Raw genomic sequence first — 27,424 nt, forward strand, 5'->3', positions numbered from 1 at the left:
GTATTTCCTTCCAAATCTATCTTACAGATTTCAATGTAGCCTTGATAATTTAAAAATGTTTTTCAATTCCTATCATTAGTATGTTCATGGTAAAACAGGAAATTTTGTGTATGCTTGGGTGTGTACAAGTATGTAAAGAAAGAGTATTTAATCTTTTTTTCTCTGGGCTGCCAATACAAAAATCATAAATAGTTTATGTAATAATAGAAAAATGAAATTGTTGCTTGAAGTTGAGCCTGAATTTTGAATAAGGCTTTTATTTTATATTCCTTCTTTGTTTGTCCCTGCATGTGTGTGTAATGCTGTAAATTGCAGATACCAACAACTGTAATTGCATTGCAGTTGTAGTAAAATCAAACATTCTCTAAATAACCTTTTTTTAGTAGCCCTCACAATGAATAAAGTGTTATTTTTTTCCCATGTTTTAATGGTGTGTATGTGTTGGGGGCTATGCCAGGGAATGGATGCTTAGGAATACTGCCCCAGCCTTGACACACAGTTCAGGTGGCCCTTGGCCCTTGGGGAAGGGAGATGTGCTCCAGCTGGCTTTGCTGCCTGGTTTGTTCATGATAGTCTACAGAAAGGACCAGGAGAACATCAGTAGTTTGGTGCTCAGACCATAACTAATGGCTTTGCTGGGGTGACTGGAGCTCATGTGCAAGTTTCTTTGTTTATACTGACTTGAGGAGAGGAAAAGAAAGCATTGAACAGGCAGGTGGAGCAAAGAGGGTTAAACACGCTGAGTTGGGGAAGATGGTTGAATGGAAAATAAGTATGAGAAAGAGAGAGGAAAAAAATGTGTGGGAAAGAGAATGAAGACTTTACCTTGTAACCTAGCATTTTGTTTTTAATTTAGAGAAATGTTGTCCTACTGATGAAGTAGTTATACTAGAGCAACTCATATGGTGATGAGTGACAGTTTAATTCACTTTCCATTGAGGGGAATGTCTCGCAAATCTGGCTTGTGATATGTTGCAGCATCGCATAGTTCAAATCAATATAAAATGCTGAGGGTAGTCTTAGGCTGAATATCAACATATTGTATAATTATTCTGTTAGATTATGGTAGTCCTTTGGGTGTTTCTGGTACAATGCCTGTGATCTAGTTAAGGGAGGAAACGAAGAAACAAGCAAACAAAAATCTTCTCTTTATTGGAGCTATTTATGACAAATAGCGGTTGTGTGTACCTGGAAATGATGCATCAATTTTGTCCAGGCTACCTCATCAAGGCTTCTGCTACGAATCGAGAAGCTGGAAGGAGGCTTGGATTTTAGGATGAACTTTTGTCTACTTCTAGAAGGGAGCTGCCTGTAGGAGGCACACAGTTGTCTCTTACCCAATTGGGGATATTCCTAGCTCAGCTCAGCCTCCCTTAAAACACATTTTAATTTCTGAAGAGCATAGAAGGTATTTGTGTACGTTGGCCATAACCCTATATATCTTGCTGATCACATGCTGCTGCAATTTTGGTGTTCTAACTAGGCAAGTACTTAACCTCTGTTCTTTCTGGTTCAAACTAAATCAGCTTTCACCATATGCAGCACCTCCTATGAAAGTGCGGGTGGAGAGGAATTTGAAATGAAAGGAAGTAGCGAGCTGCTACCGTGATGCAGTTATTTTAACAACAGTGGGTCTCAGCGCAGCAGCCTGATTGCTTTTCTGAGTATTTCTTACAAGGAGCGTGGGTCAGAAAAGGTATGTAAACTCAATGCAAGACCTGAAACGACCACACGTGTTTAGGTGCTTGAACAGAATGATTGTGTTTTTGCTTTTCATATTTTGTAGCATTAGGTGGGTTAAAGCAAAGATTGCAGTTCGTTCCGTTGCAGGAGAGAGCAAGCTGAACGGAGTAGAAGTTGTTCATGGAAATCCAGGGTCATACTTCTTGTATGAATTTGTGATAAGCTTTGGGATGAAGCAAAGAAACCAAGGAATAACCTCACTTGTATTTGGTATGATATTAGTAGAATAATCTAGTTAGGGAAGGACCTCAAGAGGTCATCTCAGCCAACCTCCTGCTCAAAACTGGCCAACTTCAGAGGAGAGCTGGTTTTTCAGGGCTGCGGCTGTGTCCAGGCAAATTCTGAATAACTTCAAGGATGGAGACTCAGCAGCCTCCCAGTGCAGCCTGTGCCAGGTGCACTCACTCTGATCTTTTACTTCCTTACATCTAATGAGACTTTTCCCTTGCTGCAACTTGGACCTGTTGCCTGTCCTTTTACTGGCTGACCCAGAGAAGGGTGCCTATCTTGTGTGTTCCAGACCTCTAACTATTGACTAAATCATTAAAAGTTGGAAATCCGAGTTTATAAAGAGCTCAGATAACATTTCTCAAGCATCTCTGCATAGGAAATCTTTTATTTTTGTTTGTGCTTCAGTCCATTTAACACTTGTTAGTTGTTGGAGTATTCTTTCTAATGTGGCTCATTTTCGTGCCCTGTTGGTGTCAGTGAGCAAGGTGGAGCAGGAGGTGGGCGATGTTAATACTAACATCTCTGTAGGTGCTGACACAAAAATACCTGTGTTCCCTTCTGTCTGTAGGTGATGTGTGTCAGGACGTGATTTACTCATGGAGCTTGGAGTTCAGTATGGTTTCTGTTCTTATCTCCGCCACAGCCACCTTTGCAATATTTGTGCCTCAGCTTCCGTGTCATTAAAATGGAGATTACATACTCTTATTCACGAGAGTGCTGTGAATTCTACAGTAACTGTTAAATGCTTTTGGTTCCTTGGGAGCAAACTGCTATAAAATAGGCAAAAAATATGTATGTTTATAGTATAAAATACATGCTTGTAGTTATACAGGGATATGTTAACTCTATACTCTTAGTAGGTTTCTTTTAAACCAAAGAAATAGACTTTTGTAATGTGTTGTGTTACCATACAAATAAGATGCTTTTATCCAAATTACTTGTTGGAAATTGAAGGAGACATGCACGAGGGTTGCTAGGATGCCCTCATTTTCCACGTTCAAGATTCGGAAGTAGAAACAAAGCATAGAAACTTGTGCTTCTTTTAACTATTAAGTCCTTTCATAAAAGCAGTTAAATATTTTTTTGTCATCTCTAATAATAATGAGTTTTTGGTGCCGGGATGAGTAATAATTGCAAATGGCAAAAAGTTATCAGAACAGTGTTGCTCAGATTGCAGATTTTATTAATCGTAAAAGAGATTATTCACCTTGAAAGGCTATTTTATAATTTTATAAGTGCTCATTTACATGAGAGCTTACTACCTAATTTATTTTGCCTAAAAAAACCCTTCAAACTTTCTCTCCTTCAAAATCTTGATTATCTCAGTCTTCCACCTAGTTTGCTATAATGTCATCTGTGTTTCTACTTATCAATGAGGCTAATTTCATTTTTACCCATTCTCTCTCACAAATGTATATGCTTTTTCTTGCATTTATTCCATGCTTCTCTCCTGCATACATTTCTTCCCCAATTTGACAAAATGTTGATCTTCTATGAGTGACTTGTGAGGTAGATGCAGTGTTTGGCCCTTTACATGGTTCTGACCTAATGAGATGTTGGGATTTGCAGATGTAATTAAATTTTCATCCATTTTCTTCTACTTCCTTTAAATTGTTTTCAACATGAGCCTTGATTTAAGTAAAGAAATTGAGCACGTTCTTTGCTGTAGGAATACAATTAGTTGATGAGACTGCCCTGTGAGCTTAAAGCAGGGTACATACTTAAGTACCTCTTTAATTGGGGCATTGGATGGTAAATTCTTCAGGGTATGGGTACAGCCTTTGCATGTTTATGCTAGAGACTTCATACACAGAGCATTGCTACAGCATGAATATTCAGCAGCTGCCTGCCCCTTATTTCTTATGCTGAAATATTAATGGAGGCAGTGATTCTGCACCTAATCCTGCAGAGACCAGGTGCATGTAAGCCATCCTGTTGGTGATGCTGTGCATGCTCCCAAGCCCTTTTTGCAGGATTGTGCCTTTCTGGGCCATGCTGAACACCAATGACTTCCACTAATGCAGCTGGATCTGCAGCTGCTGCTGCTAAAATGATGATGGGCTGCCACGTGGCCAGCAGGAAGCATGGGCTCTGCTCCTGCCTGTGCCACCAGGTCATCGTTTCAGCCTGTGGAAGGACATTAACTCCAAGGGGGGAATAAAGCTACTGCTCAGCATAGCAAAAGCAATTTCAGACACACGGATAGAGAAGTACTTTGCTATAATGCCCATCATGACAAAGCTCTCTTGGATCTTTGCAGGTACCAAATTGAGATCCTTCAGCTGGCATTTTCATCACTCAGCCTTTTTCAGGATCAGATTGCAGACAGCTCAGTGGCAAAACACATTCAGAAGTGCAGGATTCCTGCACCCTGCTATGCTCTGGGTTGTGACTTTAAAATACAATTCCACAATTTTTATTGCAGGCTTCTGAGTCTCTTTTCTAAACTAATATTTAAAGTAGGCCCCCACCAACTCTGGTCTCAAAGTTAGCTGTTTAATCTACAGTGTATTTCAACACAAAATTATGCAGGCTAAAGTGAAGATTGGTATGGTAGTGGAGCAGATTCTTCTGTTTCATGTATATTTGAAAGCTGAGAAAGCTTCTGCTGAAGCCAGACGACACAGGCTTGTCAAATTGTTCACGAACGAAAAGATGGAATTAATTTGCAGTATCTCATTTGCCATCTTGAGTTTTGTCATGAATTTCCCCTACTAGTCAGCCTGAAATGCCAAATGAAAAAGTGTTTCAGTGAGAGATAATATAATATATTAAGAAAATGTTATTGATCACAGTGTGCTTTTACTGGAAGATGACTTTTTCTGACCGGAACACAAGGGACTTTGCCTTGTTATGGTAGGAAAATGTATTGTAATATGCAAACAGGATTATTGTTAAGGTCAGAGCAACTTTGTTTTTACATTCCACTTCCTCTGGAAGCAAGCTTCTCCACAGCAACACTGTCTGCTGGGCTAGGAAAAAGAACAATTTCAGTTTGTAACTTTTTTAAAAAAAAAGGTTACAGCAAGTATTAGCTTCTGGAAGGAAGGAAATGAATGCTGCTCCCCACATCCCCAAAGGTCAGAACTTGCAATTCAATAGTCATTCTGTAAGCATATTTTTTTTTTCTGATGGTGGACTGTTTTGTGGTTATTCTTTGTGTGTTGTTTTTTTAATGGTGGTTGGTCAGAATCAATTAACCCAGGTTTTTCTTATTATGCATGTATTAATATGCATGTGTTACAGGCAGAAGAAGTTGCACGCTTTGGTTTAGAGAGGCTTCCACACACAAGGACTATGAGGCACTTAACTTTTATGGGGGAAGATTAACCAAGTGGAAGTGCCTGTGTTGCTCACAGACGGCTTATGTGGGTATATGAGCATGATTACTCTACAAAGCGTGAGGACATAAATTTGTGATGGGCTGCCCGGTACATGCAACTCAGAACAAGGACGTTTTTAAACATGCTTGATTTAAAGAGGCCTTCCACTGCGTAAACAGTGGCTCACAGCCATTGATGTCCCTGCTTGCAGTGAGGTTGCTTTCTGCCGAAGGGCTCAAAATCTACCCCCCAAAATAAGTGTCCTTAATGTGATACTTCTTAAAGGTTTATCAAGCTATTTCTAATGAAACTTGCCTAAAACATATTCTGCAAAACTCAACTCTTTACCAATCTTGTCTTTGTGTGATTTAGGTAGTAGTATTATGAGGCATGATAATTTAGACTGGAAACACAAAGGCATTTCAAATAAACCCTTGCAAATCCAAGAATATTGTATTTTCTCTGTTTGTTTTCCTTTTGTCCCGCTCCACTTCCAGCACATCCCTCCAGTGGTTTTCTCTTTGTTGCAATAAATCTCCACTTCAGTGAATTTGAAGATATAAACCTGACTGCAAAAATTCATAACTGGTACAGTAGCTGGTTACTAACCCGCTCAAAGGTTTCCACATGGCAAAAAGATTTCTTCACTATGACCAACCATTTCCTACAGGGGCAAAGCACTGGGGCTAAAATTGTTGTCAATTGTCATTATATCCTGAAAGGTAATTACATTTCTTTGCTCCTTTCTCTAATTTAGTCCAGACAACACGAAGCTGTTGGTATAAATCATAAGAACGGATCTCAATTGTGTGAAAGACTTGCTTCCATTGTTCCCTTTTGCAGACTTTTCTTCTAGCCGTGTGCAGGGGAGAGACTGCTTGTGTTGCTAAAGCAAGTAGGTATTATTAAGAGCTGAAAGTTTTAGATTCTGGCTTCTAAGGGAGTAAAATAAGAAAGCAAGTACTTAATTTTTTTCTCCTCTAGCTGCAAGAATTTGGTATGGTTTATTTAGCACAACAAACATGACTTAACGTGCAAGTGTAGCAAAGGTTATGAAGGAATATCATTAGGCTTCCTACAGTAGTAGATGTATCTTCTCTACTTCTTTAGGATGTTTAAAAATATACAAAAAAAAAAAAAACCACCTCTTTCCTTCAGTGCTTAAAGAGGAGACAAGTTACTACCATCGCTTCGCTTCCAAGTCCCCATGGGACTTAAGTTTAAGGCAACTTGGCTCCTAGGATCAAGTTGGCTAGCTCGGATGTCTGCCCTGCGGGAGTTGCTCTCCTAAAGATGCTTTATGCTGCCACATATTTTCCTACTGCTTGGCAGGAAAACGATGCTCAGCTTTTGTAATTCTGAGTCTTCCCTGGATGTGCCAGAGCTCACCCCAGTCACAAAGTGTTTCTTCTGCAGGAGCAAGTCTCCAAAATGCAGCGGCAGATCGGCACGGCTGCTGTCGCATCCCCGTCAGCTGCCTTCGGTAAGGCAAGGTAGAGTTTCAGCACGTGTATCAAAACAACTCAGGCAACGCAGCTGTTCAGCATTTCCCCACAACCTTTTGTGAGTAGCTCTCCAGAACTCTGTTCAAAATACCGCTGGAATCAGCTAAATGCGGCTAGCCCTGTGGATGAACTTTAGTACTTGGTTTGATGTGCCTGAAAAGATGAATTATTTAAACGTAAATCCATTTAGTTTTCATGTTCCCTATCCTCATGAACTGAGAGATGAGGGGGAAGAGGAGAGAAAAAAGGAACCCCGTGGGAGAACGGTTTGTGCTGCTTAAATCATAGCCAAGTTGTTTTATTTGTTTTTGAAATCGTTCTTGGTGGGTACTGTAAACACAGGGAAGGTACCTGTCACTTTTACTGCGTTTCGCACCGAGCGTGGAAATTTAGCGGTAAGCAGAAAAGAAGGCAATCTATAAAATCTCTTTGTAGAAGAGTTTGATACAATGACACCAAAGACATCTCTTAATCTACGTGTCTAATTGTAATGCGGTAGAGAACGTGCACGAGTAAGCAGAGGTACTGAGCAAAAACACTTCTGCTGAATGCTTACGATGACACAAAGATGTGGTTCTTCAAGAGCGCAAAAGGCTTTCCATTTTTTTTTTTTTTTTTTTTTTTTACTGCTTATAGGAGTTTTTAAAAAAGCCTTTTGCACAGATAAATTGAAAGATGCAGAATACCTCATCTCTGCCGGCAGTCGAGTTGTAGGAAGATCACGGCCAGATTTGAATCTCGCCTTGCTCAGCCGTGAGCTGCTTTACATCCCCGTGAAAGGCAAATCTATGCAGGCTGGATTTGAATAATGGAGTTGCCGTTAATGTCTAACATAAAAAGATGATTGGTTCTATACTTGATTTACGGGAAGCAAGAAGTGGTGAAGTATACAGTACACAAGGGGATATTTATGCTGCTAATGCTTAAAACACAGCCGAATGTACTGCACGCTGTAACCATTTCAAATGGCAAAAACAAAGGTGTGTGTATGGCAGTAAATCCTGTTACTCTGATATTAGAATGGCCCCAGATCAGGATCTAACTGTGCAGTCTCTTCAACATGCAGAGCAAGTCTGATAAGCCACTGTTTAGTTACTGCCTGTTACAGGATTATCGGCTTTGAATCAAAGAAAATAATTTCAAATATGTTAGGGTTTAGGATATATTGTTTCGTCTTCATCAGTTTCTAATGCAAGAATTGTTTTTTTCCAATTTATGTGCAAATAGGCTTCTAAAATCTGTTGCTGTGAACTGAGATTTTGTCAGATTTTTTTTCTTCATCAAATTACTCTTGTTTTGCTAATAACTGTCAAATTGCACCTCAACTCAGCATTTCCTTGATGTATCTTGCCTGCAGTAGCTAACAGTAGCTCTCTGAGGTGTATCACTTGGCTGCTTTGCAAACAGGGTGCTCTTAAGTTATTCAGCTGTGCATTTAGATTTTTTTTTTGAAATGTTAAAGCAATTATATTTGATTTTTAGCATAATAATTCATTGTCAATTCAAACTAGGTGAATTTTGCAGAAACATGGAAGGCTTTCTGGAAGGCTTTCTCATAGGTTTGTAAGCTGGACAGACCTACTACATCCATCGTCCTGCAATGTCTAAATCTAAAGCGTATTAGCTATGTCTTTAGTCTGTTTTTTTAAGCAAGCAAAATATGAGTCTGATCTTGATGAAAATCATCTGCGCCATTTACATCTATCTACCCTTTCCACCATTTCTCCAGCAAAATCCTTTATAGGGGTTGAGGTAGTAGAGCACCCTCAGTGTGGAGCTGGTTAATAGCTTCCATCATCTAATGGTGTTAGTGGTGATTGCTTCTGGCTGGTTTATTTCTGGGGCAGAAAGATATGTTATTAAATAAAGAGCATTTGGTGAGCTTGAGATCAATTCTGTCTGATACAGCAAATCTACCTCTATTCCCTAACATACCATTTCTTAAACCAAGCTCTACATTTAGAGCTATTTGTTTGTTTCAACCTACTATGTGGGGAAGACAACAGAAACAGAAGACAAAACCCTACTTGGCTACTAAACCTCTCCAAGCGAAGCGTGTATTAGCCAATCTTAACTCTCTAAATAGTTTCATTTTGGAAGAAGATCTTTAATATTAAGAAAATGCATGTGGATACCTGGCTTGGTGTGCTCCGTAGACTTGAACCAACAAGATCGATGTATCCAAATTATAGCAGCTTTATCTAGTGTGGATGAGATGCTACTTATATTTTCAGGTAAAGGAAATCAACAACTATTAATTTGGCAGAATTATTTATTTCTTACTGATGATATTTTCAGTGTATCTAATCAGTGCACTCATGAATAGAAATGAAACAATTTAAATAGAGGCACTGTACATTGTACGATCTTGTTTTCTCAAACTGTTCCATAATGCAGTGAATAAATTTGTCTGTTCTTCTGAAGAGACTTCTGCAAAAATCATACACTGTGCTTTCACCTCTATTATTTAATACAACTATTTTATAACTCTTGCAAGACAGTGATTTCTGCTTCTGCTACAGGCATCTGGAAAAATACTCATTTGAGGGGAACAGAAGGCAAGTGAAATCTTCTGGATTCTGAAAATCCAGACATGCACCAGAATCACTGGACTGAAAGGCATGTGAGAAAATGATGAAACAGTCTTATTCCAAACCATTCCCTAACCTCTTGAACAGCAAAGTTCAGCTCTACAGAAGGTGGTAAATTAATGAGTGAAAAGAAGATAGTTCAAATCAGCACTTGAACTTGTGGGTACCCAGAAGGAAATGTAGCTGAGCAGGGCAAATTTGCGTGAAGTCATATGGCAGCACTTTCATTTTACTCTGAATCTTTGGATAAATTTGGAACAGCGTGGGGGAGAGGCAAGTTTGGGGTGGCCTCACTGCTAAGCAATGACTCCATCAGACTAGTGGTGGAACTGATGTGCCATGGAAGGGTCTTCCTTCTCCTTGAGATGTGACACAGCACGCTGTTGGGTTTGGGGTGGTGGTGGCCCAGGGTGACAGCGATGAACTGTGCACTCACTGCTGATGGAGAGAGCTCTGTGTCGTAATCAAACAAGGGAATCTTGCTTTGTGATGCTGTGGCCTGCTCTGGCTAAAATGCCTTGTTAGGAAAATTTCCCAGCCAAAATTCAAATTTGGGTTTTAATAGATGTTTATTTCAAGGTTTAAGAAAGCTCATTTTATTATTACTTTGCCCTTCTGGGAGCTGGGGGGGGTTCTCTTACTGCAATTTGAATATTTTATATGGGGAGTTTGACTTGTCCTTGATAAGTAGCAATATAAATAGATCGTGTTGGTAAATCTAAAGCAGCTGGGAACCAGGAAATTAAGGTGTCACTTTATTCTTCCTACTGAAAGAACACAGATACCGGATGCCATCATGACTCGTGTCACAGAGCCTTTCTGAAGCTGTGACTCCACTGTGTTCAGGCAGGTTTTTGGTAAGCAAAATCTTTCCCCAAGCCCACTGTTTTAATAGGTTTTAGTAGTGCAGTTAATTCCTAGGTACCAGAATACAAATGCTTGCCTGTCCTTACTAAAACCCTCCTAGGATCCTTCACTGTAAGCCATGGCATACATTTTGCGTTTCCACTTGTAAATCTCTAATCCTTAGGAATGGGTTCTGGACAGCGCAAGTGAAACTGGCTGCTGCCTTTATGATCTATCCTTGTCCTTTTTTTTCTTTAAATTTAATTTTTTCAACTTGAGGAATTTTAATCTCACGACGAATTCCAACACGTACATGCTCTTAAAAACCTCACTGGCAGCCATCACCACTTAATCTTTTTGCATTTCTTGTGATTAGCAGAGCTTTTTAATCCTAACACCAGACCCAACACCAACTGTTAACTGCACTTCTTGTTTTACAGCTAAATCTAATCCTTCTAGCAGTCTGAGACCAGTGTTATATTTATCACTCTGAAACTACCAACTGTAAGATGTTGTGGCAGTTCCTGAGTTTTTTTTTCCCACTTTCTTTTTCCTTGTCATGGATTGATAAATGCAACGATCAGTCTAAGGTTAGATTTTTTTTATATGATGATTTCTAGAAAAATATTAAAATAGGCGCTTTCCCCCACTGTGTCTTTTTCTCTCCTGTATTTCTTGCCTGACCAGGAGAAAAAAAAAAAATCCTTTCTACCTGAGTTTGTGATTAGTAGCAAGATGTGTAGGTGGAATATGTTTTAGTGGCTTTTTTCCCCCTCTCCCTCCCCCCACGCCTATTAATATATCTGTTAGTAAGCTAATGCTATTAGGTTATGCAGACTGGTTAGTGTACAGGGAAAGATAAGACAGCCATCAAGTCCTTGTGGTGCCCCAAAACATCCTTCAGTTCTGCCAAAGGTTCTGTGTGTTCGTCCATGAGGCAGCAACAGATTTTATATCCAGTCACTTAGCGAAGAAAGGGTAAAGAAATTGCTGTTAATATATTTACTGGTGTGTGTTTTTTTTTCCCACCTGGAAAGTTGCGTGGGTGTTTACAGTCTCTACAGGATCTGCTCTGAATTTGCATTAGGGAAGAGGGAAAGGGAGAACTGAAGAACTGCAAACTCTATTTCTCCTTTGTCGTTGCTGCTTCATTTCTGTTTATTTTTTTTCCCTCAAGGGAGGAGCAGGGAAGGCTTTGGCCAGAAGCATACAGTCCTCCACATGACCCTATTTTGCTGAAATCCTAAAATCATTTTTAAGGCTGATGAAAAGAATGGAAAAGAGGAGTTGAGCACAGAATAAAAAATAATGCTTCTCCATAATTACAGTAGGTAATAGCAAACTTTGTCTTCTGCTGCTGATGTCTTTCCACAGCCTATTTTTTTCTCAGCTGTGCTTTTCTTTCCCCTACCAAAGAAGCTGTAATTTTTACTGGCAGCGCAAGCTTGAGAAAGTCTTTCAGATTTTAAAGCAAGGTAGGAAGTTTTTATGTGTATGTGTGTGTGCGTATATATGCTTGTATATGTGTATGTATTTAAGGACCAATGGTCTTCACTTCGTGAAAATTTCGTGTCTATAGACTTGTGTCTGAAAGCTCATCTATTTTTTTTCCATTAATTGGCTAGTAAAAGAGTACTTCTTCCTGTGCTCCTTGCCTTGCTCATATCCTTAGACGATGTCTGCTCTGGCAAAAATACTGATTCTGTATTTAAAACAGGAACAAAATTGCAAAGCTATCAGTAGGTCAAAGCGGTCAAAATGTAACTGTCCTTGCCCTCCTGACATTATTAAACATATAGTTACTTAAACCTCTTTAATCCCTTACTAGCAAGATTGTCTGGTGGTTAGAAGAGAAGCTGGGCTTTCGTCCCTTCTCTGGCAGAGCTGCTCTGCACCTCTGCGCAGGAGGGAATACGTACATGCCTGGTGGTTGGGCCTTTGGCTGTCTTCAGTTTTTGTTTTTGAGCAATCATGGCATTTTGGGGAACCATGTCCTCCCCACACACATGCAGACACACCCCAACCTGCCTCCATCAGCTGTTCCTGGTTTCCTGATGTGTTTTCAGGGCTCATTGTGCCTCTTCAAACAGAAGAAGTCTTTTCCCTCTGCTCTAACCTCTTTTTTTTTTTTTTCCTATTTGTTAGAGTTGGGCCAAGATGGGTTTGTACAAGCTTCTACAACATTTTAGCAAGCATGATCTGTAATAATTCAGAGATGGTTTTCCAAAGGAAGAAGGGGCCATAATATAGGATTGAAATAGGGCTGCCGTGCTTTTTCTCCTGCATGCCTTTGAGGTCTTTCCTCTAACTTTAAAACTTTGTGTGTGGTGTAAAAATCATGGAAACTATGCAGGTCAGAATTAGGCCTTTGTAGTGAGATGCCTCTGGAGGTAAGCTGGTGTGCTGGCTGGGATCTCCTTGGCACCTGCTCTTCTGAGCTGCAAATGCTTGTGGATGTGGAAGGAGGGGATGAAGTGAGAGCTGGTGAGAATAGAACTGGAAATGTGCATCCCTGATTTAAAGCTACACCTTGGGAAGCCTTGCTGCACCTGCAGGGCTCGTGATGCAGAGAAAGGAGAGGTTGGAGAAGGGGGAGCCCTAAATTTTAGCACCTTAATGCCTCTGTTGCCGTTTTCAGTGGTAAAGTGGCTTAGTGGGGATATAATGTGAATTAGGAGAGGGCTATGACTGACCATTAGGGTGACCAGCAGAAGAGAAGCATGAGGGACAGGCAAACACAGAGCTGAGAAATGCCAACACCCTGGATAAAACAATAAAAACAATCTGGGGTGGCTCCTTCAAACTGGCTGCAGTGCTGCTGACTGCCGCGGAGACTTCTGAACTTGAGTGTTGCAGTTGTTTTATACTGTTTACCTCCTCTCTGGCTGAATTTCCTAAAGAGAAATATTTCCCCAACCCTGCCTGAAACCTCTGAAGTGCTTTGTAACTGTTCCCTCTCCAGTCAGCGCTCTGCAAAGCTGTTTTCCCGCACAGCATCGTACCTACATGCAGTATAGAAAATCACTCTAGATTATAAAGATAAAAAGCAAAACATATTTATCAGGCATTTCTCTACTTCAGCAAAGAGGGAATATGTGTTCCTTTGAAGTCTTATAACTGAAAACCATGCTGAGAGTTGATTAACGTAGAAAGTTGAATCCTCTATCTCTTCCTTTTCGTTCCAGTTTTGAACTCCAGCTACAGAACATGCGTGGTGGGTGGCTGACGATCCCATTACCGCCTTCCTCTCCTTCAGTAGAGCTGCTGAAAACTTTTTTTTTCCCTGGTATGAATTGTAAAAATCAATATTCCTGCTGATGGGGAGGAAGGAGCGGTGTGCAGATTGATACCTAGGGATCTGCAATCTGTTAGGTGTGAGATTGCTTTCTCTCCGCAATGGTTACAATCTTGGTCTTATATACTGCCTACAAATGTTGGTTTTATATATGTAAGACATATGCTCTTACATTTTTATGATAAGTTTAAAAGGGACAGAAATGATCAAGGATGGTATCATGAATAGGAGATGCTCAGTCCCTAAAAATTGCTTGTATAAATAGTTTTCCAGAAGGTGACAGTCCTAATCCCTGACATCAAATTTTATTCATTCTTCTACCTCTGTAAATGTAATTTCTTCAATAGTTTTGAAGCTTTGGAAAGTGGTATCCTTCAGGCTACTCCGTACTCCAGAAATTTGTTCACCTCCCTCAAAATAGCAGTGACCAGCGAAGCTGAAATGGAAGAAAATAGTGATTAAAAACTGAATATGAATGTGTGGAACACAGGAAGAATCTCAGGTTCAGAAGACACTAAGATTCAAGAATAAGAAATATTAATGCTGATGTGGTCCTGAATCCCAGCTGGGCAGCCATAATTTTCTGCCATTATAGACACGGTAATTTTTAACTTAAAAATTTATTTCCTTATCAGTCCCACAAGTGATCTGTTGATGTCAGCTCAAAATTTAGACTGCAGGAACGAGGTAGCAATGAATGGCAGCGCCGCGGATCCGGCGAGCAGGACAGCGAATAGATATGCAAAGCATGCTTTTAACTGCTTGAAATCCAGGAACGCACTGTACCTGACCACATCCTATTTCAAGGTCTGTCAACTTTGAGGATTCGGCGAGCTACCAGTGTCTCTTTTTTTGAACATGCCCATGAAAATAATTGTGAATGATTAATTTTAATTACTGCTGGCTCAAGGCAGATCCTTGGCTGTGCGGATGGGTTTTATTACAACATGTCTAAAAGTTGTTTGGGCTTGGAAACTCGGAAACTTCTGCAGCATGAAGGGTGGGCTCGGGTAGGAGCATGACTGCAGGAGGCTCCTTGCCCATCTTCCATCATCACTTAATAGTAGTGCAACACCCACAGCAGCTGCCTGTGGGGTGTGTGTGTGTGCATTAGTGCAGCAAGCACTTGAAATTGGTGGATGGGGGGGAATGGCTGGAGGTGAAGACAACTGATGGCTGCTCCTGTTGCTTTATGGCCTCTCCTTCAATTCTGTGCTCCTCTAAACTGGAAATGAGCAGAGGATGAGTGCGTCACACTACAAGGGCTGTATTTGTTTTTAGCTTTCAGATGCATTCCTTCTGCCTTACATGGCCACAGTCGGGCAGTCGTATTTTAAACTGTTAGCATTTAGAGCAGTTGTTCTCCAACACAATCAAATCAGACTTGCTCGTGTACCTCCTGTAAAACCTAACCCATGGGCAGGGGGCTGTTATCTCTGTTTCAGTGACGGGCTGATCAGAGGCTGCCTTGCTGAAGTCAGTTTGGTATCTGTCTTCCCACACTCTATGTAGTGTCTCAAAGGCTCTTGGAGAAGGGATTGAGCCTCATCTCACCTGTAGCAGCTGGCTTTCTCATCACTGGAATAGCTTTCCTCTCAGACATTAAACCTGAGTGTCTTCATTCCAGTCCAGGAGACTTACTTATTTGTAAGGTTGCAGCATGTATGTAGATATGCAGATACCCAGGAGACAAGAGGAGGTCTGTCAGATAAGTTGCTATCCTCCAACTCTGAAATCCACAGGTAAAATCTTGTGCTTGATTTCAGCTGTAGCTCTGCCACAGGCTTGCTTTTTTGACCTTGCTCAGATCATTTGACTTTTTTTCCTGTTTTTGCTTTTCTATTAAAAACATGGGAGCTGGGCAGAGACTGAATTTGTTTGTTTATTCTTTTTCTTTTTATGTTCTTGTACAGTACTAACGGGAAAAAAAAAAATTCAGTTGGGGCTGTGTGGAATCAAAAATTGCATGCAAAAATGTCATAAAAAAAAAAGTCCCAGTTCAGAAGTGTTTGCTCATGGAAATATTTGTTCTCAGTCAGTGAAATTCAGTTTAGTAATACTAGGCTTCATACCATGTGAATGTGCAGATCAGCAGCCCTGATTTATGTTCCTACAGAGTTTTAAGGAATATTCCTAGTCCAAAATGCCTTTCAGAAAGCTTTCCATAGCAGGCTTGCCGTTTCTGGTTTGAGAGCAGAGCTCTGTAGACAGCTGAACTCTAGTCCCTGAGCTGTTTGTGTATTCCTTAAAACTCTTCCTTGGATATTTGTATAGTCCGTACCAACTTAGCTTGATATTGTCCTTTCAGATGGCGACAAGCGCAACATCTCCCCAAGAAATTTTATGGTGGTGTTGGGAACGGAGCCCAGACTGCCTGCACCCCAGCCTGATGTTTGGCTGTAAAATAACACCACCTTCGTTAGCCAGGGGATGACTAAGCTGGCCTCGTAGCATTCTGCGATGGTAAATTTTCCTCCTCCCACTGATGATGGTCATGTTCATGGTACCCAAGTGATTGCCAGAAGTTAGCAGACAGGGCAACATTTGAGAGTCTGGTACCCGCCTGTGGAAATGGTTGGAAGATGCCAACTTTTCGGATGGTTAGCAGAGAAGGATTGTTCATCCTCTTCTTTAGCCATGTCTTCAGTTAAGAAATAAAATTCAGTGATCATAGCAGTCTATAATAGCTGTCTATGTAGGTTTCTTTTTGCCAAGATAATAATCATCTAGACCATCTTTTCATTAAATTAGCTCAAACAGTAAACCTTATGAGAACTGCACTGGGACTTTAATGCAACTCATTTGTTATTTTGGGTATACCCTTTCTTCATGCTTAATTTTTGACCAAAGCCTTTAAATTGGCAATTTGAGTGTGAGTAGCCTTTTTAATAGGCTATGTGTGGGATTTTCTTGTTTCTTTTTGAGGGGAAACAACTTGAAAAACGTGCTTTCATTTGAAGATTTTTCCTGTATTCTTCCTTTGTTTTATCTTCTTTTTCTCCCCATATATAAAAAGTGAATAAAGTTGGTTATCACCACAGTTGCTCAGGTGCTAAGTGGTCAGCAGGAAGTCTTATGTTATCTGACTTTTTAATAATCTTTAACTTTCCTTAGGTCATATATGTTCTCTTTTCATGGATCAGTACATTTTTTTTATATTCTCTCTACCAGTAACTACCTACCTACCCTCACTTTTATTACAGCACCTTTTACTTGTTTCATGCTTTTTTTCTTTCCCTTCCCTTTTCCATTCTGTACAGTTAAAACGGAGCAAAATGCATGCTTACAGAATATGAGATAAGACACGGCGCAAATCACAGACTAGAGAAGCTGCATGTAGTGTCAGACTGCAATTCCTTTTTGCTTTTCTTCAGGCCTTCCTGGTGTAACACGACTTTTTGAATCACCTGTGATTATGGAAACATTTTTTTTTTTTCTAGCTTTCTCTGTGGACTAAAATTTAAGTAATCAGTCTAAAACATAAATGGAACTGGTATATTGTGCTGTTATCAGTCACGGTGGCTATGAGGAAAAAGGTAAGCAGTACCAGGGATGGGAATTAGCCTTCACAGTTGAGGGTATGAAAGCTGCTGTAGTTTTAGGGATGTTGAAATATCTCCATGTAGCAATGTCTCATTGTCTGGTACTTCTCTATGCATGATGAACACAAGGGGTATAAAATATCCCGAATCCTCCCTTGAAGATGTTCCCACCACCAAGGGAGGGGTTCCTGGAGTGCAACTACGGCTGGGCTCAGCTTTCCCAGTGCCTCTTGGGGCAGCTTGGCAAATTCATCTGTGAAGGTCTTCGTTTTGCATTGTTGTACAAGGGGAATATTTCTTCCTGTATAGCTTATGCAGTGTTGCAGGTACCAAGAGTCCCTTCTGAATTGCCAAGAAAACTGCAGGCAGAATTTTCTAATAATTTGCCAGCGGCCTAGTCAGGAGATGATCAAGATGGTGTGGAAAGATCTTTCCTCATGAGCATACGATGCTGAAGCCCCAGCTCCTGGTTTATTTTTGTCCACATGCATTTTTATGTAAAACACGGGGCAGAGAGGCCACATGATTTATCCCAGATGGAGTTTGCAAAAAAAGAGAAGACTCCCTGTTCTCCATAGCTATGAGTTGGTAATGCCATCGGTTACTTGCACTTCAGTTGGATATCAAAAACCAGCAGTGTAATTTCAGCACAGAAACCAGCAAGAAGTCAGGGGATGGCTTTTAATCACGCTTTTATATCACAACCAAGGATAGAACGGTTTTAAAAAACATGTGAGCAAAGCAGGGCAGTATCCATCCAAAAACTTTTTCCCAAGATTACAACTTTTTCCCCTTCACCACAGTGATGTCTCTTGGAGCTATGTAGTGGCCTCTTTTCTCATTTATGGAAGTGAGGAAGTAAAAGGGAGCTGGAGGATCCAACTCAGTACTAAAATAGAAATGCATGGTTTCCAGCTAGCTGCATGCCAGCGTCACAGCTGTGCCCTGGAGATGGTGGCACGTTGCATAAATAGGTAGGGGACAGATTGAGTCTGCAACTTGGCATTTGGGTATGGCTGCAAAGACTTTTAGGTTGTAGTGCTGTTAGTTTCCTTCTAGGCCAACTTCTCAGGTCATTCTCACAACCTCATAACCCTGTGCTGCTTAGCAGGAGGGGCAGCATCACTGTTGCTGGCACCTGGTCATTCCCAGGTCCACCAGTCATCCTCTTGGTCTTTCAAAACCAGCTCCAAATCGACATTTTGATTAACAAATAGTCCCCCGTTTGTTGGAGAAAACCTTGAATGACCCTCTGAAGAGGATTGCAAATTTTTTTAGGGCTATTTTGAATAAATGGTCTCCACTGTTGATCTCAGTGCAGCTCTGTTGTTGCTTTTGTTTGCAGACTAAGCACTGGGGATTTGTGTGTGTGCACGCACACAACAGTCTATCTTCAGCTGCTTTCTGTAAAGGCGATGCTAAATGTAGTGAGAAAAAGCTGGAGGAAAAAAAAGGCAACCAACAAACACCTGAAACTCACAAAAGAAATAGCGGATCTATTATTTTTTCGTGAGTCTCATGATTTCTGATCAGTTGTCGTCTTTTGCTGCTTCAAATTACTCCTCTTTTTCCTGTTGTTGGAGGACTTTGCAAGCTACCGGGTTCCTATCAAGGTGCTACATTCACGTTAATAGGAAAATTATGCATTTTCGTGCAGTTCCCTTCCATCTCTTTCTTCTGCTGTTTTCTTTTAATTAATCTGCAACAGAGTCCAGCTACAACAGATAATTCGCTGCTTGTCAGGTTAGGTGAAGGTAGCTCAGTGCACAAGGCACTTTAACGACGGGGAAAATCTTCTCTGCTAATTGGATTGCAGTACATGTGTTACTGCCCACTCTAACTCAACAGAATCTCTTTAATCTGATTGCCTCACTGTTATTTTACACTTTAGAATTTGTGACATTCAACCTTCTCGTGAGAAATAAATATTATTTAATTATCACAGGCTCACGGAATCGCTGAGGTTGGAAGGCACCTCTGGAGATCGTGCAGACCGACCCCTGCTCGGAGCTGGCTGCCCTCGGCCTCCGTGTTGCCTGATGCTTGGACTGTATAGTTAGGAAAATCCAGAATTCAGCATTCTTGATGAGGAGAGCACACTGCTGAAGGTTAAGAAAACAACACACCTAAGTTATTTAATATGTTGAAATTCTGTTGTGTACACACTCGTCCTCCTGCTGAGCTTAATGGAAATGTGTGTGTATTCCTCTGACCTAGGCCACCATTTAGTCACTGTCTTTGTATTCTTATAAATGTAAAGTGTCTTGATTGTAATAGAACTATTTATTTTGCCTCTTTTTTTCCCCCTTTCATCACTGATTCCCTTTTCTACCCTGAAGAGAATTAAATTTCCTACCTGTGAACTCAACTGCTGTTGCAGCAAGTTGAAAGACAGGATGCTAAATGCGTTTGTTGGTACTTATTGAGAATGTCTACATTGTAGTCACAGAAGTAATTGCAGTTTCATGCAAATATACTCAATCTAGCTTGGTATATGCAAATACACCAAATCAGCTAGTTCAAGCGCCAATAATGATCTAGCCACACTCTGATGGGGTTTGTAATAAGCTAGCATACCCTGCTGCTGCTCAGGCTAATTTATGGTGCTCATATATACATTGCAACCACATGACCATGTCCTTTACTCCTGCATGACGTGCTTGTGGGTGTTTTTTAATTATTTATCCTTTTTGCTAGGAAAAACTCTTTTTCACACTTCGCATTTCAAAAGCCCTTTCCTCTGAGGAATTTGCTATATGGTCAGACAGAGCTAAGGTTAAATGGTGACCTTGTTTGCTCAGGATACATGGATGCTTCTGGCATGGATCTCATCATTGTCCTGGTGCAGGGCTCCTTTGGCAGAAAACATCTTTCAAGAGAGCAGTGTCCTTTATTTTTAACTTATCTCACTGAAGTCAAAAGCTTTTACACATGTGTGGGAAGTCAGGGAATTCATAGCCACTCTTTTTGAGTTGTAACCACAGTAATGCAGTGGTGTTACGTGAAGGAAATGAGAAAAATGGATAGCCAGATTGGAATGATTCAGGAATTTAACTCCGTGAGAATGCTGATATAGATTGAAGGTGATGTTTGGTTTTACACCGACAGCACAAGAATGTGCTTTGAGCGGCTATGTGCTTGGGAAGTGGTTTCTGTGTTCTTAGTAAAGAAAATGCCAGGAGAAGCATGGCAGTTCGTGTTTCTTAAGAACTGCTTAGTGTGCAGGATTTGACAACTTTGCAGAATTATATACCTCTTCTTATACCACAAGACTCACTCTTCATACGCAAGGACTTATAACCATGGTTCCAATTAACGTAACTCCTGTAAGTAAATGTCCAGTGCTGCCTCTTTTGTCTTGTGCAAACATCCCAGCTCACGTGTGGTGAATTGTTTTGGCAGTTGCTTTTCCATTACCAGTGGGGGAGAATCGTGAAAAGCTACTGTCTAGACCTACTTGCAGAACTATTATGGCGAAAAGAATAATCTTACAGGAGAAGTTCCTATTTCCAGGACCTATTTGTACATTCTGACTCCTCTCCGTATAATAGGATTACACATTTCTTATCACAACTGCAAACTGGATGTGTGCCAGCCATAAACTGTGCACAGTGTAACAATATGATTGCAGGCAATTTTTTTCCCCTGCCTTCCTCTTTCTCTCCATTCCTTCTCACTCTGGGTTAAGGGAAAAAAATATTATATTAGACAGTGTGGGATGAATCAGAGCATCACTTAAAACATTACTATAGCCTGGCATATAGAAGCAAAACCACTTGACCAATGGGAACTAATTACAGACAAGAAGTGTGCCTTAGGAGAAAAAGATATTGATGTTTGAAGTGTTTCTTTAATGCATATGTTTGAATTTGGGGGTAGAATTAAGATTCTGTTGCTTTGAGGGAATCTTCATCTATTCATATGGTAAATGTGGGATTGATGCCTATAGCTGAATGATTATGGACAGACACACATTGCATTGCTGTTTTATTTAACATGTGAGTTTGATTTACATAGCACTATTGCAGTAATTCTGTCTGCAGCGTGCCGGACTGCAATATATTAAACAGGTAAAATAATTTTGGGCTGAGGTAACTTAAAGCTAAATAAATGCTGGAGAGGGAGATCCGAGCATGTGCTCATTACCTTTAAATAGGTTAAATAAAGGGGGAAAAAAACGCAACCAACACCCACACCATGAAAAACAAAAACAGACCAACAAACAAATGTAATATGCATGACCAGAAGTGGAATTCTTTTATGGTTCTTACGGTTAAATGTTTATCTAGCTATCTGCAGGGAAATGTGTATTTTCTTGGAGTCTGGCCAGGTGTCAGTGGTGTTTGGCAAGGAGAAGGCGACCCAGATTGCCCTCCCTCAGCATCCATACCAAGCGCATTCGCTACAGCTATTTCGGGATTTTTAAACTTTAGTCTGGGAAAGTGCAATACGTCTGCTGGGATGAGCTGCAAGCAGCCGTTGCGGCGGCTCAGCCTCTGCTGAACATGGGCTGAATTGAGAACAAACGTGGCAACGTCAGTGGCATTTGGAATCTGCTCTGTGTCTCGAGGCTGCAAAAATAAGAATGTCTGTGTCACTTCTGAAATACCTTCTCGCAGTGGAGAGGTGAGGCAGTCATCTTTTTCTTGCAGTTTGGATTAGCTCGCAAATTACGGGCGGAAGAAGAATAGTTTTAAGTGGGGTTTGTTCCTCAGTTCCAGTTTTGGAAAGACAAAGCTTTGAAGATGATTGCCGGGTTATGTCAACTCTGAGATCTTATGTTCTTCCTGGATCCCTCCTTCAATGCATCTTTGCCTGCCTGAAACAATTGTGAAGGTGAGAAATGCATGTGTAGGACTGCTGCCTGTGCTGCCCCATACTATGCCTGCCAAATTCAGGAGCAGGCTGTGCTTTTCTCTCCCCTTGCTCACAGAAGTCAGGGTAAAAAGGGTCTATGCAGAGCAATACACTTGATGTCTTGCTGAAGAAAGTCTGCTTACTGAAATGGTTTATATATATATATATATACACATATATATGAGCATTTAAAATTGAATTTTGCCGGCCATTTGCAGAAGGTTTTAGAGGTTTAATCAGGGTAGAAATTCTCCAGCTGCATCATACAGAAAGAGGCTCTGTTCTTGCATGGGAAAATCTCAAGCCCAAGCTATGGTCAGTGCAAGTGTCGCTTCTCCAGCAGGCGTAGGTGGCTTGGCTGGAACAGCCGCTGCTGTTTTCTTGGCCCACGGGCTTTTATTAACTCAGTGGCAGAAAAAAACTTGTCAAATGGAGTTGTATTAGTCACTGTTTCGAGGGAAGGGTGGAGACAGAGGCTAACTTAGCATAAACAGATTCTTTAACTGGGCGTGATGGGGAGGTGTTAAGACTTCCAAGTCCCATTCTCTCCCCCTGATCATTAACTATATTGTGTTATGAGTGAGCTATTTGAAGTAATTCTCATGCCATTGAAATTCTAGTCACACATACGTAAGGTTTCTCTAAACTTTTAATGTACTAGGCTCCAATTACATGTGGTGTTGGGCTCTGCACACTAAATATGGTTATTTCAGTAATTGATTCTAAAGGTATAGGTGTGAGATGGATTGATACATTTAGCCTGTAAATTATATGTAGAAATTGGCAAAAGTCACCTGCATTTATTTCAGTATTCAAACACAGTTTCATTCATTTATTTTTTTAAATCATGGGAAATGAGCGTTTAAAAAAATCCCACCAACAACAGAAGACAGCGCAAAACTACACTGGGAATTTAATATAGAAGTGAGGAAATTAAAAGTTCCTGCAATAAATGCAACTCTGTCATATTACAGGTATACTGCAACATAATTTTTTCAGCCACTACAACAATATTGAATTCTGCATATGTGCAGGATGGTTGACATAGAGCAGTTATGAGAATTACAGCCTTGTTTTTCCTAGCTAGTTCATTTAAATTCTCAGCCTTAATGTTCTGTTAACCTTCCATTTTCTTGCTAATCTGCTTTAGGAAAATAAACAAAGTACAAACCCTAAGTATCTTGCAACTCAGAGTGATGTATACCTGGAGGGAGAGAGATAACGTTAGATTACAGCAATTTTTTTGTGGCTTTGTCAGTGTCGAATCCTTGACCACTGATGTTAATGTTAAAACGTTCCTTGTCTTTGTGGAAACAATCGATGGAGCCTTTGCATCTTGTCTCCACAAGGCTGGGAAAATGAGGCAGAAGACAGCTACCCATCTGCAGAGTCTGTAAAACCTTTTTCTGTGTCCTGCACAGGTGAGCTCAGCCTTTGGGAATGCCGGGAGCGAGGAGGGGTAGGAGAGCCCATGTGCATGGGGAAAAGTGGATCCATTGTACCTATTGAGAGGCAGGATCCATGGAGGGACCACACTGTCCCACCCAGCATTTCAGGTGCTTTCTGAGTCTGCATCCTCACTGTTCATGCATTCCCCTCTTATTAACTGAGTAAGTGCTGGGGTCTCTATTCTGCAGTGCAATACCCACGCAGCATATTCATCGTGTGGTATTGGCTCAAAGCAAGACATTAAGACTTCTGATGCCCCCTTCCTTTTTTTTCCCAGAGCTACAGCAAAGTGTACTACTCTGAATACTGCTGCAGATTTGGTGCATCTTTTATGGGCGCGTATCTGGAATTAACACTTCAGTGCATTGTACAATTTCCCACTTGCATAATAAAAAAAAAATTACACACAGAACTGCTGAGGTTCGGAGTCACTTCTGAATGCTGGTCAGCCTTTGTGTGGCATCGAGCTGTGAGAGCTGAGAGCTAAGAAAGAGAAAGTTGTAGAAGCAGCCACTACAAACTTAGAGACCACTGGGAGATGGGAAATTGATTTAGCAAAATAAATCTTTGTTAAATTTCATATGCAATGAAATACCGGTCCCTTTTCTAAATCTCTTGTGGTTAAACACTTCTATCATGTCCTCACCACCTGCTGGAAATCCAACACAAAAATAAGAATAACCAAATCTTAAGTTGTAGCAGCTGAACCTGCTTCAAATAAATAGCAAAAGCTATTGTTTACGATAAGTGTTATCTGATTGCTGGCAGAACCTGTATTTATTGCTTTTGTGTATTACAGTCTCTTGTAATTTGGACAGCTAAAAATTGTATTCCTTTTTCCATTGTACAGAGAGATTTGTGAGTAGACAGACGTCTGTAATTACACTTAGTGGGATTGGAAAGCATATAAAACAAAATAAAATTGCTTCATTTTAATCTGGAGTAACATCACGTCAAACCTTCCACTTCCTTACATATCTTGTTGCAAATATTTTCCTCATTCTTTGAGTAACATTGGAGGACTTTTAGGGACTATCACCAAGGTATGCTGTGCAGACTGTTCTCATGTACTCGATGTTTTGAAATGTTCGCACTGAAAGTCAAACACGGGGTGCTTATTGTACAAGTGATCATGAAGGAAGGCTCTGAAGTGCAGTCTGACAAGTGTCAATGAATATCTGGAGTGAGTCTGTCATTTCGGTCCGGTAATTGGGTCTTTCTTCCCCTCTGATTTAAAAATAATAATAAAACAGGCCAAGTGCAAATGGATCTTTCAATTCTTGTTTTTTTCCATGTCCTATCACTCTTCTTTAGAGCTCATTCCTTCTCATTCCTCACGTGGAAAAAGAAAAACAGAAAACTCCAAATGTCTCTAAAATCCCAAATGGCCACTGTAAAGTTGCAGCTTGGATGTATTCCTCTGGATATTTCAGGTGCTCTTGGCTTCACACCTTTACTTAGGCACAGTTCATAATACACTAACCTTTTCTCTGGAGGTAGAGGGATATGCATATATTATTTACACCTTTTGTTTTTGTCAAATAATATCACACTTTCTGCTTTCAGAGCTCATGACAACCCAGTCTTCCTAGCAGTCCCAAGAGTTAAGAACAGGCAAGTGTGATCCACCACAAACAGGCTTTAATTTGATATTAAGTGAACCTCAGAGCTCTTCTCTTCTGACTTTGTGTCATGGTGATGGTGGCCAACGCTGGGAGACCACAACCTTTCTTTTGGCTGCCTTAGTTGTCCATGTTTGTAAGTTGTCTGTGTTTGAACCATCTAGACCTGCTGAAGTGAAACCATGAAAACTTGATGTTAGTGAGAGCTGTCTGAAAAAAATAAGTTTTAGGGACATGGTTTAGTGGGTGATATTGGTGGTAGGGGAATGGTTGGACCAGATGATCTTGGAGGTCCTTCCCAACCTTTATGATTCTATGAAATGTAGTAGTTACTCATGAAAAGAGGGGATTCTTCCATGATTTTTATGGGTCAAAGCTGTGCCTGTACTAGGGGGGGTTCAGGGTATGTGTGTTTGGTGAGGTAGGATCTAGCCTTGGTGTGGGAGCTCGGTGGAAAGTCCTGAGGGCAGCACCTTTGCACTCTGCAAAAGCAGAGGAGGGAAGGGGAGGATCAGTTTTGAAAAGAACATTTTAGGAGCATGCCAAAAGCACTTCTCTGCTTTTGAATCAAAAGCAGCAGAGGGTAGACCCTGGGAAAGTAAATTTTCCTCCTCAGGCTTTCATGACCCAAATTCCTTTTAGCACAGCATACTTCATCACACTATAAGCTTTGCACCATTGTGATTGCTTCTCTTTAAGAGTGAGATTTTTATGGAACCTAATCTGAGGGAACTTCATCTGAGCATTCAGTGTTGTAGCGAATATATATGTGTGTTTGTCACAATTTGAATATCAGATCTGTGAGGTGTATTTTTTCTAGCAATCATTCCTCAGCCCCATGCTTGTAGTAATACAAATTGTATTGGATAGGATCATGATGCTGGGCCAAACAAAGTGCTCCAAAGGAGCAGGTTGGCTGGGACTCTTACTTCCAGCCTACTTATGTCCTTTGAAGTTGCAATTCCTTCTCTTCCATCTAAAACTAATGGTCTAGGATAGATGTATGGTACAATGATGGTAACTGCTCTCAACTGGAGGGAATTCACTTCACTGATGCTTAGGCAGCTTGTCATGCTGTAAAAATGATTGTATTTTGTGGATAGGCATAAAAAAAAAAAAAAAGACTGACTTCTCAGGTACATGACAGGTAAGTCAAGAAATGTAAGATCACAAGGCACCATGTAGATCCAGTTCTCTGCAAGGGCAGGCAGCTGTCTGACGGATGCAGTCCAGAGATACCATAAATGTCTGCTCTCTATCCCTCACTCCATACCACGAGCTGCTTAATGCATGTGCTCTGGGAGAACATGAAGGCTAAAAGCTGAAGTGGAGAATGTGTAGGGAAAGAGAAGGAGCCATTGCAGGCAGTGCTGGGTCTTAAAGTTCCTGTAATAGCCAGGAGCTGATCAGAGGTCCCCTGGTAGACATGGGATGGACCTGCTGTATGCAGCTTTGTTATTATTTATCGGTTGTCCTGTAGAGAGCTGAAGAACAGGCTGCTACCTTAGCTCTTCTCCTTCATTTTCAATATTAAGGACGGATACGTGTTGCTGTTTTTTTTTCTAGTTGAAATTAGGATCCTTGCATGATTTCTACTGTCCCTCTGCTTTGAAAGGCTAGATTGGAAAAGTCATTAAAAAACCTATGTGAAGTCACACTGGCTAAAAAAGCTCTTCCACTGTTGGTGTGCTACAGGTCTTCAGCATCTGTGTTTCTCTTTCTGGTCTGTGTACCTGACCTGCAGGGGTCATTCGGTTTCGAGTGTATCACCATGCAGGCATGGTCACCACTGGCAGCTCTGTGTCAGCCTGTACCAGTAATTTCAGGAGTAAACATCTGAAAGGCAGATATAGATGTAAAGCCCGTGAAAGAGACTTTAATTTCCTCTTTCTGAAAACATGTCATCATTCCCATTTCACAGATAAGGGAATGTGTCTGTAGGAAACAAAACCGTCTATTTAATTGTGTTACTGTTGGGAGTGCTGGTTGGAAATGTTGGCCATTTGTGACATGTTTTGGAGACCAAAGGATTTGGAATACAAACTGCTGTCAGCAACTCCAGAAAGCTTTTCTGTGTTGCACAATCCAGTTGGCTCAGACTGGCCGATGTCTCTCCACCGAGACTGCTGTCAAGCCAGTGGGTGATGCACAGGCTGCACTGAGGGGCTGGTGAGCAGTCACTGGAGGCCACATTTCATATCCAGACACCTGTAAAAACACACGGAAGTGGTCGTGGGATCTTAGGAGGCTTGTTTGACCACACCTTGAATAAGACTGCTGTTTTAATGCATTTCCATTATATGTGTCCTACAGTCACAGTCTTGAAGATGACGAAAGGCCCACCAACTATGTGGTTGCTACTATTAAAAGAACAATAATAAAACATGGTACTGCTGGGTTGCCTGAAATTTAGAAAATAC

General features: G+C 40.8%; 1 protein-coding gene across 8 annotated transcripts in view; it reads left to right on the forward strand.

The window, feature by feature from the left end:
• KLHL29 (kelch like family member 29) overlaps nucleotides 1–27,424 on the forward strand; it is a 387,462-nt gene that overhangs the window by 64,868 nt on the left and 295,170 nt on the right. For 4 of the 8 annotated variants that reach the window (XM_072036498.1, XM_072036506.1, XM_072036497.1 and 1 more), the window contains one exon: nucleotides 19,022–21,912. The exons of 2 other annotated variants lie outside the window; for them this stretch is intronic. In XM_072036498.1, coding sequence (XP_071892599.1) covers nucleotides 21,880–21,912 — 33 coding nt within the window. In that variant the 5' untranslated portion in view covers nucleotides 19,022–21,879. Of the gene's footprint in view, nucleotides 1–16,974; nucleotides 17,071–18,421; nucleotides 18,586–19,021; nucleotides 21,913–27,424 lie in introns of all 8 variants that reach the window. 2 more of the 8 variants (XM_072036500.1, XM_072036501.1) reach the window with 2 other exon arrangements.

The sequence above is a fragment of the Anas platyrhynchos genome, chromosome 3, assembly GCF_047663525.1.
Source record: "Anas platyrhynchos isolate ZD024472 breed Pekin duck chromosome 3, IASCAAS_PekinDuck_T2T, whole genome shotgun sequence".
NCBI lineage: Eukaryota > Metazoa > Chordata > Aves > Anseriformes > Anatidae > Anas > Anas platyrhynchos.